Source organism: Lepisosteus oculatus, chromosome 1 (genome assembly GCF_040954835.1).
Source record: "Lepisosteus oculatus isolate fLepOcu1 chromosome 1, fLepOcu1.hap2, whole genome shotgun sequence".
NCBI lineage: Eukaryota > Metazoa > Chordata > Actinopteri > Semionotiformes > Lepisosteidae > Lepisosteus > Lepisosteus oculatus.
The window spans coordinates 57,945,515-57,957,502 of NC_090696.1; the positions used below are offsets into that span (position 1 = coordinate 57,945,515).

An 11,988-nucleotide genomic window follows, 5' to 3' on the forward strand; every position below is an offset into this window, starting at 1 on the left:
TTGCTCTTAGGTATTCTGGAAATTACATTGCAAAACAAGTCATTCAGAGAGAAAAGAGGAAACGGTAGCACAGAAGGCAGGTGCAGGTTACTTTGTTTTGCACGCAGCATATCTTGGCAACTGCTGCACAAAGGGACATAATGAAATTTATTCAGAAGCATGAACACTGTAGCAAACAGACCTGGGGGGGAATCATGCACCAGCTGGTGTAAAGGATCTGAGCAATGTCTACTTTAGTATTCCATAGCCTGTAGATGAGGAGGGATGCTTTCTACGGTAGGAAACCTGCCTGGCACGACAACAGCTACAGTATCAATTAACTAGAACAAGGAAAAGGAAAAAAAAATACCCCTATTCTAGCCTTTCTACATTGGCTTCCTTTACAATATAGAATTAGTCTGATTCTGTTCCTCCCACCCCCCACCCCCACTAAAACCAAATACAAAATTTGTATTTCCCATTTAGTTCGAAACACAGCTGTTCGGGAATGTTGCTGCTGTATGTTTCAAAGCTTAATAAAATGCTCATGGATGGCTAGCAGTAGACCTTCATTTGGTTAAGCTCTAAAACTCTGAAACCATTCAAATCTTTCCGTGAAACTGGGGATTTATTTATCATCTTTGAATTTTAGATCTGAACTACCTCACTATCTGGTGTTGGATACAGCTGAGAACGGAGAAAACTACACCACATTTTGTATAATGCTGGCCAAGATGCACACTTCAATGGGAGTATAAACCACAACACTGTTGTGTACACTGTTTATTTTCGTTCACACTCTTGGTTAGCGTGTTCCAAGTAATCGGCATCCTTCTAAACGGATATAATCTAATTCTAATCTGTTTATCTGCAATCTTAAATTGGCCACTCCCATCAGTTAGAGCAGCTCCAGGCCTAGCTGTGCTGTATCCAACAAAATGCAAGATTCCCACTCGTTGGTATTTTTTTAGAATAAGGTAACGGCTTTGATAAACTGTATGATAAACGCAGATAGAGAAAAATATCTTGAAAGGGGTGTCTAAGAAACTCACTACACAAAGTCCTCTTTTCCTTTTAACATCAAGCTTAACAATATTAAAAAGCAACATTTCTATACTGTTTTAAGTCCTACCAGTAAGAGCAATCATTTTTCTTAGCCTTGGAAAACCATAGTGTGATTCATCCAACTTGGGATGGGGAAAAAAAAAAAACTTGAGTACCATGGAGTTCAGTATCAAAACACAATACTCCATGTTTTTTTAATACAAGAACTGTAGCTGAATGTCACATGACCATCAGTTAGTTCATGGAACATGGGGTGTAATGCGATATCTGGGTTGGACATCCACACCTGAGCACCTCACTGTAAAAGAAATGCACTGAAAATCTCCTTTCAGGTCATTTTCAGGACAGGAATCTTTCAGTGCTGAATAACACAAGAGGGAAATTCTCAAAGCATTTAAACTTACATTTCTGAAATACAGGTTATTAGGTTTTAAAGTCAGTCTCTGCAATGGCATCTATACCACAAGCTTTGTTCTACCATCCGAGTATTTCCTTTATTAAGCTGTTGGAAGATTCTTACATTAGAAATGACATATTATACTGGGATTAATCAAAACATGCTAAAACATGCTAAAACCTAATTTAAAATTTTATGTTTTCGCACAATAAGATAAGTTTAAATTGCAAATACTACACTGATGAAAAGATTAGTATAATTTTTTCTTGTATGCTAGATTTACAATATTTCATTTGGGTTTGATATTGCCTGGCACAAAGTAACAGTAAATTACTGAGGTTTGACATCTTCAGTTTCTTATCGGTTAAACAGAAAATATAAAAATAGTTGTTTAAGAGCTAGATGGAGGTTTTAAATAAATGCATTTTGCCTTAAAATTGACACCAATGACAAGTGAAAGTACACTTCTCTTTCAGAGGAAGGCATATACAGTACACAGTAAGTCCACAGCTATGAAAGGCTAAAAGCTACTGTGCTCTTCTTCCATTTGTAAAACACACTATCACCAACAACCATAAAAAAACAGTACACAATCAAAAACATACATATACCCCACTCTCCTGATACAAAAACAGATCCCAGTTTAAAAAAAGTTAAAATTTCTGAGAGGATGCTATCCTTCTTTAATAACAATAGGTTGTTGATGATGATGACGGTGATACACTAGAGCACACTCTAGCTCAGAACATGTGAAGTTTTCAGGGTCACCAAGGACAGACCATGACTTCAATGAAACCAAAGAAGCTGATGCCTCTATCCTCTTGCTTTTGTTTTCTATTTGTGGAAAAATTTTTAGTTGCAATGCACAAAAACATTTACTGCTAATGAATGTTGGTAATACAAATTGGCTTTAAGAAGTATTGTTTTAACATCCGTTAGTGACAACCTTGCTGCAAGTATGGAAAATTGCCAGGAGCTTTTGGGTGAAGCAAACATTTTGCAAATATGCCATGCAAAACCAATTATGGATATTTTACATAAAAGTTCGTGATGAATAGAAAAACAGTTTTTTTTGTGGTTTGTGGAATCATATGTTCCACAGTGGAATGTCGTTTCATGCAATGTGACCAGTGCAGTAGACTGAACTGCTGATTGTCAATAGTTCATGCAGAAATCAATGCAGTGAAAAAAAAAACAGGTATAAAGATCATTTTATTTTTTTTCCATTGAGCAACTGCACAATAGGCTACAGTTTACAAATAAAAAAAAATGATGTATAAAAATGACTACAATGAAATCCTTTAAGTAAATGTTTGAAACATTTCTTTTTTGGCGCTCATAGCAGAATTTGTTTTGTACCGGTTCACGTGGGCAGTTACATCAATGTGCAGGGAGCAAATGAAGAAATTGAGGTTACCTGAAGGCTGAAAGGCAGGAAAAAACACACCAGCTTTTCAACCTTCTTTAGTTGCATCTGAGGACATGAAGAAGGCTCGACAGCCAAAACTATTTTCTATTTTTCATCATGAAATTAACCTTCACTTGTTCTTTCTGAACTGCTTTACACTGTACTAACTCACTGTTAAGTCAAGCCAATATTATACAATACACCAAAACCATGTGACGAATGCACTTCACTCTGTCCTCTATGACACACTGCATGCACAGCATACCAGTTTCCCTTGACAACAAACCTACTGAATAGGCTGATCCACTTCTAGACAAGCCGAAACAATTGATAGCGCAGTATTTAAAACAACTTAAGAGACAATCACTGGCACCAATGTTACCTTAAACAACAATACCTATATTGTCATTTTTAATGTTTTTATACTTGAATGTCACAAAGTTATGTGACAAAAGCACCTGAAATTCAACTGAGAGCAGTTTAGATTGTATTTGGGCAGGCCTACTGAACAGTGGAATATAAAGAAAAACTTCCTTCTGTCTTGCAAACTGTGCTTCCAGAATCTAGGTTGTCTTGATCTTAACCAGGAGCAAGCTGCTGTCTAATAATAGATGGATGGACCCCCCATCTACTTTGCAGTGTGGAAACATGCAACTCTGACCAAGAATAAATGATGATGTGCATGAGCTGATTATGTCAAAACTGCATTCTCCTTGTGTGCATTTTGAATGATTTGCAAATATGCCAGTGAGAATGAGTTTCCAATTGACCTTTACAACTCCATGTATGGAACAGAGAGGACCAGGGTAAGTATTAGGCATCCCGCAAAGGGACACCTAATCTTCTCTACTTCACAATTAATGTTCAGGAGGACTTTTGGAGAGACTGAGACTCGTCATTAGTCAAAGCCGAGGACTCTTCAGTACCACAATCTAACCATTGTTTTAGCACCTTATCTCTGTGACAGGGTTACGTAATGACATGCACTTTATTATATTCTACCCTTCCACTGATTTTCTTTATTGGGGCTGTAATCAAAAAAGATGTCTACAATGGTAACTGGAATTGAATGTATTTATTCTTTGATATTAGAGAAAAATCCTGAGAACATCAACCTTGTCTCAACTCCAACCATTTACTAGTATTAAGTATATATTTTCCCTGCACTACTGGCTTTCTATAAGGTAAATTGTTATTCACATGAATACACTTAACCTCAAGAAAAGTTGCCTCTTCACTGCACATAGCACACTCACTCTATACCCTACTTTAGCACTCAGTCTATTCTCAGCACTCCAAAGTCTTCATGTATAAAACACAGGAAAGGCTTAAGTCACAAGAAACATGAGAGGGTAATGCCACTTCTCACTACATAACCTCAAGTGATGTTACCAACGCTAAACACCTCCGAGTATTTGATTACTTTTGTTTCTAGGATCAGTGCAAAACCTACAGCGCAACTAAGTTTATTGTATGTAAATGTAAAAACAAAAAAGTTTAAAAAATATCATATGCATCCTTCCAAATCATACACTGAAAACCTTGAAAGTAACTTCATTAACTACTGCTGACAGGAAAAAAAGTGGCAGAAATGATGGAATTAGGCAGCAATTCTATTCTTTCTTTAATTCTCTCTTCAGCACCAAAATCTAGCCACTGAAGAAAAATGAAATTCTGCAGAACATTATACAGATTAGAAGGGTGGGAAGTAGAGCTGTGGAGCAGTAATTAGCATTGCTGCGCACAGCACTAGGGTCCCAAGTCAAAACCAGACCTGGGGTGCTATCCGTGTGGTGTTTGTATGTTCTCCCAGTGATTGTGTGGGTTTTTTCTCTGGTGTTCAAGTTTCCTTCCATAATCCCAAAGGCACAATAGTACGTTATCTTGCCTCTGGGATAACCGGTACTGGCATACGTGTGTTTGGATGTGTGTGACCTGCTGTTGACAGGTACTCCGTTGAGGGTGTACCCTGCCTTGCACCAGTTACTTGCCAGGATAGGCTCTGGCTCCCCCGCAAACCCTGAATTGGAAGACGTAGTTAGAAAATGGATGGATGTATAGAAGGGTGGGGTCTAATCAGCCCTCTATGAAGAGTGGGGTTTGATCAGACCTGGGGTAGGAACTTACGCAGTTTAGAAACCAGACCTCACACATCAGCAGCCCTCAAAGAAGCAACTGCTGCCCTAGTGTTTGTTACTTTGCGTGCTTTGTCCTCCCCTATGATCAGCAACAGTGCTCAGGCTCATTCCACTTAGTGGGAGATTTTCCAATGGCCTCAGCCCCATGGCCAGGCAACCGTTCTCTCAATCCAACGGCTTAACACCACAAGCGCAAAGTAAAAATCACAACAATGGCATTCTTGTCTGATGCTCACTAAGTCTGTTTTTTGCAATGCTTAATTTGCAGAGTTTCATTATCACGAGCCAAGACGATTTTGTGGACTTAAAACAGGGTACAGTTTCAGCATGAACTAATTTCGCAATGCCTGCCAGTACAGGCATGACTGCACCCTGCTTAATTGATTTTAGTTTTTTAAATACGTTTTAAACAATTTAAATTTATAATCCTAGAATGCAACGACACATTTTGTCAAACTGTTTTAATGTAAGAGGGTGAACCATTTTTGTCATTTTTAGAAAATATGTTTAGGAGTAGTGTTGGAGCACAGGCAGCTGAAAAATGTTATTTTAAAACAATATTTACTACAAATCAGAGGTGCAAATGCTTTAGACGTAGTACTTTATTATGTTCCTCAAGAATTGGTACAAAGGCAGATATGTGCGGGGATCAATTAGATGCCCTTCTTCTCTGATTGTTTTTGACCGTGCTGTTTTGTTACCATACGTCAATCTGAGTGAAAAGGGGTTTTCAATTAAATTTTTCGAAGGCTTAGATTTACAAAAGTGACAAAACGTTTTAGGAAAATAAAGCATTTCTGGATTAAAAAAAAACACAAGCACATTTTCCAAAATGCAAAAGAAAACACGCTGAGCTTTGGCAGAAACATTTCTAAATTCCTCTAAACTCAAAATCTCCCCGGATTTTCATAATCTGACAGTTAAAGACCGCAACTGTGGGAACTGGCAAAAATTCACACACAGGCTCAAGGGACCACATTTAGCTGGGACAAACCACCACGAAGGCAGGGGAGGTACTGCAGCAGTACAAGTGCACACCAAATTACAAAGTCTGTATTTCCGGATGATCGGTTATAAAAATAAACCTTAACTTCTACTGACAAAAAACAACCTGGTAGGATAGTAGCCTGCTTTACAACATTTGTATGTAAGGAGTTTGTTTCTAGACCTCGGTAGTTATTAAGGTGACCGTATTTTCGGTGGTTGTAATGAATGGTTGAAAACATTTGAGCGAGTAAAAACAAAACTACGAAAATGTAAAATATCGTGAATTGACACTGCCAAAAACACAAGATACCCGTCACAAGATTTTTGGCAACAATCTGCACGTCGGTGGGCTGGGAGAAGGACAGCCTAATGAATGTGTAAAGATGGGGAGTTCGCTTTTAAAAAGACATATGGCTACATGCCTCAGTTGCAAAAGCTTATTTTATGCCAATACTATTTTTTCATGTTTTTTTACTCTAATACCAATGCACCGGGTTCTCATCAAACATCCAATCAAATATTAAGATGGTCGTACTTTCGTGTCATTTCGTTTATAACATTAACTCTCCATTGCGTAGTCTCCGACAAAAGATTATTTTCCTATGAAACATTTTCTGCTGCCCGTTTACCGGTATTGCGTGACTACAACCTTGACGGATTCGTTTTGCACACCATTACACTACACTCTGCTACAGTTCGGTTAAACTGACAGGTTAAATCAAAACAATGTCATTGTTGCATACACCATAGTTACAGTACTGGGTATGTCATATTGTACAACAGTAAGACGTACCAAAATGAATGCTGTTTTGAAAATAAATATATGACATATAGGTCTTAAAATGCAATTAAAACTTACCTCTTCAACGTCTAGATTTCCAGCTCCATTCCCTACATAAGCCATACTGTTTCCCTGAGATTATAACGTGTGCAAGAATCAAATAAAAATATCCTATCTTTTAAAACCAAATATCTGGAATATACACATAAATGCCACTTAACGTAGCACTGACTGATTTCAGTTTTCAAGTGCACGTTTTGAGGTTACCGAGTTTCGTTTTTTCCTGAATCTTAATGGTTGCTTTCCGCCGGATTCAGTCACTACAAATGTAGTAACACGCTCATTCATAAACACACCTCCTTATAAAATATTTCTGATTAGGCACACCTCCTGTCGTTGTACCATGTCTGGACACACCCATAATCACAAGCCCTACAACCCATTAGATAAATGTGTGCAGAACTTGATAAAATACGTTTGCACTTCAGTCGGAGCGACTGGAAAGTGAATCGAGAAAGCGCTCGCTAGACGTCAGTAATGAGGCTTTAGAAGAACTGTTGGAAGTTTTTGTCAAAAAGCCAATTGAGTGGAAAAGACTACAGTACTTGTGTCGCCTACGTTGCGGGATTGTTTTTTCGAGTAGTATGTCATTTCTTGTACACTACACGTACAAGTTTGATTCGAAAACAAAAAAATAAAATAATTCAATACGGGACTCGCCGAGTGAAAAGGAAGAGGTTTGTACATCCGTGGTTAGACTTTTTAATTAACCAATAATAAAGTAGTAATATCTACAAACACATTTATAAAGTGTGATTATAGAAACTTTGGTGGTTGATAATATAGTTTTATAATTATATATCACAATATTAAAAAAATATTGTGTTTATTCTACTCCTTGTGTCTATTCTATTCTTTCAACCCTGCATACACACACTGCAGCCACCTTCTCTTAACACACACACATTTGTTTTTCCGAATCTCTGGGTATTTCCCATTCCTTTTTTGTTTTTCTACAATTCTGTATCTGGGGGTGGTCTTTGCCGGTGAGCATCTGGTGGCTGGGCTACCCACGTAACCCAACAGGGCTCAGCCAGAAATACTGAAGTGGAGCCGTCGGATGGACTCACCTTCGAGGGTCAGGTGTAATGTCAGTCATTGGAAACTGGCTCTTAGGTGTGGAATGTCACTTCACTCAGGGGGAAGGAGGCTGAGCTGGTGTGGGACATTCAAATGTACCGACTGGATATTAGGAAATTTCTGGGAAATTTCAATGCTCAGATGGGGAATAATCGCGAGAGACATGACAGGGAGGAACAGCCTCCCTGATCAGACCCGAGTGGTAATTTGTTATTGGTCTTCTGTGCCGGTCACGGACTGTCCCTGGGACGAAGGTTGATGATTGACTTCACAGTTGTGTCATGAGGGCTAAGGTTGTATGTTCTGGACACTTGTGTAAAGAGAGGGGCAGATTTCAACTGATCACCACTTGGTGGTGTGTTGGATCAGACCGACGGGGCAATGGGCTGGAGGCCCACTTTGTCTTCACCTTATGCCCAGCCTTCTCTGTACCCTCTATGGACCCGGCCAGCCTTGGGTTGAGAGAAACAAATGTTGCACCCCAGTATTTGTATCTCAGATTGGACCATTTTCAAGTTGCCCATGATTGGCTGTGCATCCCATGCTTTTGTGATAGGGAAGACCTTGATCTACCTTTCCCGACCCTTCTCAAACACAACTATGGTGTCATCACCAGGAATACTCCACTCAGACTGCTATCTGGGTCGTGCTCTTCGAGTGCTGCCCCAATCCTGTGGACTAAGGCACAAGCCATAATAATAATAATAATAATAATAATAATAATAATAATAATAATAATAATAATAATAATTATTATTATTATTATTATTATTATTATTATTATTATTATTATTATTATTATTGCTTACACTTATATAGCATTTTTCTGGACACTCCACTTAAAGCACTTTACAGGTAATGGGGACTCCCCTCCACCACCACCAATGTGTAACCCCACCTGGATGATGCGACGGCAATCATAATGCACCAGAACACTCACCACACACCAGCTATTAGTGGGGAGGAGAACAGAGTAATGAAGCCAGCTCATAGATGGGGATTATTAGGAGGCCATGATTGGTAAAGGCCAATAGTAAAGTTTGGCCAGGATGCCGGGGTAACCCCTAATCTTTTTGAGAAAATAGTAGTCTGTACATCCACACACAGCAGTCTCTACCATTGATTTCATAACCAGACCTCCCAGTTCCTGAACTACACCTACCAGCAGCACCTGGGCAAGGAGATCTACTGCTTATGCATCATGGAGGTGTGCCTGCTTTCAGAGAGGTGCTGTGTGGAGGGCTGCTTTGATAGCCACAAGAGTCTAGAGGCTGAGAACCCGAATGCTGACTGGCATTGGGCCAGGATAATTTGCCCAGGAAGGGTGACCCATCCTGCCCCAGAGAGGAAGGGGGTTGTCACTGGCTCATGGTGCTGAGAGCCTGATGGGAAAGGAACTCTTGACTTTGGGTTGCATATGGCCTGGGGGTTCTGGGTGTCAATGTTTCTATGTGAAAGAGGATTTGATGTTGTAGATCATCAAAAAAAAATCCATTCTAATTTATTCACAGTAATTCATTTTTACTCATTTGATTTATGAATACAATATGATGGTGCTCCCACAAATTACAGCTCCTAGACTGAGGTCTCTGTGAGCCATGGAAGAAATGTTTGGGCTCATGACCACAGTAATCAGTAATGTAAAAAGCATTAATAAATTAACTGAAAATAAATGTGAAAACAAGCAGAAATCAAGTGGAAAAACTGAGAAATTGAGATATTTTCCAATTAAGGATTGCAGCAGTGTGGAACAATGTAAGTTTTGCAATTATGGTGTCACAACGATACCCTGAGCTCCTTTAAAAAATGGATTTTTGAGGTTTCTGTTTGTATATGGTCATTAACTGGACTAGTATTTAAATAAATTGATCACTCATCTTTAAAAGGTTTCCAGAGCAACATTGTTGTAGTTAATGTGGTGTTGTTAACTGAAGTTTTAATGTTTTGCCCAATTTTAAAATGACTTCCCTTGTTTTAAATAAATTATTATTTACATTTTCAATAAAAAATCTGAAACTCTAACACAGTAATAAAACATCCGTAAAGCACAACAGACAGAAGCAGTACCTGATATTTCAGAAGATTAATTTAGTAGTCCCTGAATGTAGTCTCTTTTCAGATGTTCTTTTTCATTTCTAAATTTAAGGGGCTTGCTACTTCAGTTTTGACTTCTTCAGCAGCACCACTGACTGTCTTTGAAATTGTGTTATAAATCTACTCCCATGGTTTATAATTGTAAATGGGAGTGGCAGAGGTAAAGAGCTGGAACACTGTTTCAAGATCTGATAATGAGAAGCTATCAAAGGCTTGAAAGATTAAAAGAATGTGAATACTTAGGATCCAATGCAAAACATTGACATTTAGTTTCTGTGTTAAATTGAAAAAATAGTTCCAGAACAAGACTTCATGTGAAGTCTTAATCTCTTTCACTATCAAGATGTCTTGTATAACTAAAGTATGTAGGAGATTTTTTTTCTGGGGTAACATTATATCCTGAGCTAACCCTGGCTTTATACTGTAGTTCTAGTTATGTTACAATGCTGTCAATAATACAGAGAGTAATATATACTATTTCAGAAGAAGCACTATCACAAAATGTGTCCTTCTCTGTGCAGTAAGTAATCTAAATTTGCACTGGGAGGGATATTCATATGCTGCAGTTGGTTTGTTGTCATTTTTTTTTAAATTTAACAATTACGTTAAACATTTTTAAATGGCAGCTTGTTGGTATTTTTTTCATTTGCCATTTTCATTTGTACATTGCGGCCATTGCGGGTTTTTTTTCAATAACCAGTTAACATTTTCATCATAGTACATCCTGGTATGGTGTTGGCTTCATGAGCATCTCAAGCCTTGAGATCATAAGCCCTACAGAAGGCTCAGGAAAACCAAGGCTCTTGAACTGGACATGGATAAATGGTATTCACAGCAGGTATTCCATGGGGAATGTGTCATCTTTCAAAAGCACAATACAATTCATCACTTAATAAAGTGATGCCCCCAAAATCTGGCTCCCAGCTTAGCCCATGATGTCTTAATGCCTTAGAGGTATTGAGAAACAATCATTCATTCAAGTGATTTTGGACACTTCTTTCCTCTGTCCCTTCTAGCTAAAATAAGTACATTGCAACCTGGTTAAGGAGGCAACACAGAAAGCCTGCCAGCTGGCCCTCACTGGGTGAGGGTGCAACAGTATGATGTTCTAGTCAGAACAATGGACTGTCAGTGGTTTTTTTTCATACCTGCCTCTCCTGTCCTTCATGACTTACCACCGCCCCCAGCCAAACATGGCTGATGAGTGCCCTGCCCTCCGGGTGCCTTTGCTCACTTTTTGAGTGGGTTTTGAAGGTGTTTCTGCTTGCTACTTGGAGCCTTTGACCCAGCATACCCTCCAGAAAGACCGTCTAAGACTACAAATACACACTGATATCAGACCTTTGGGTCCTGCACATCATTTAAAGGGCTGTAATCTGCAGTTCTATAGAATTTTGCACCTCTTCATGTGCATCATGTCTACTTCAGGTGTTGATACCTCATTCTTCTTCCAGAGTGGGAAGTACTGTGGTATTATCCATGGGAAATAGAGCACTCCACCTGGTGGAACACACATTTCAACCCATACTGTACCTCAGATAGCTTTCCTGAAATTCTTTATTTGGGATGAGGAAATCCAAGAGTACAAATGGCTGCGGAAGCTGTGTTTCGTTCTTCAGTGTTTCTTTTCACTTTGGGTCTCCATTAGTACAGGCAAATGAAGGACACACAAACATCTTTGTGTGTTGGGTAAAACTGCTTCACAAAAATCAATAATATAATAACAGTAGTAACTAATTATTTGAATTGTTTGCTATTGTAATGCATATGGCTGCCATTGCAAGTTGTTAGAGCCAGCTTACCAGCATGGTGACATCACCGCCCTTCCCTGAGAATAACAGGGATCGCAGCTGTAGGGCTGACGGGAGATTTCCCTTTAGCTCAACTGGTTGGGTCCCTGTTGAGTGATCCCAGAGGCCTGGGTTTGAGTCCCCAGTGGTGGGGGGATGACCTGAGGTGGCAGCGGTGAGGGTGCATACCCACGTGAACCCAAGAGCGC

General features: G+C 39.1%; 1 protein-coding gene across 1 annotated transcript in view; it reads right to left on the reverse strand.

Moving 5' to 3' along the window:
• Positions 1–7,264, reverse strand: part of LOC102697154 (tetratricopeptide repeat protein 39B) — a 54,127-nt gene extending 46,863 nt beyond the window's left edge. The window contains exon 1 of the mRNA XM_006629776.3: positions 6,834–7,264. Coding sequence (XP_006629839.2) covers positions 6,834–6,878 — 45 coding nt within the window. The 5' untranslated portion in view covers positions 6,879–7,264. The remainder of the gene's footprint in view (positions 1–6,833) is intronic.
• Positions 7,265–11,988: the final 4,724 nt, after the last annotated feature.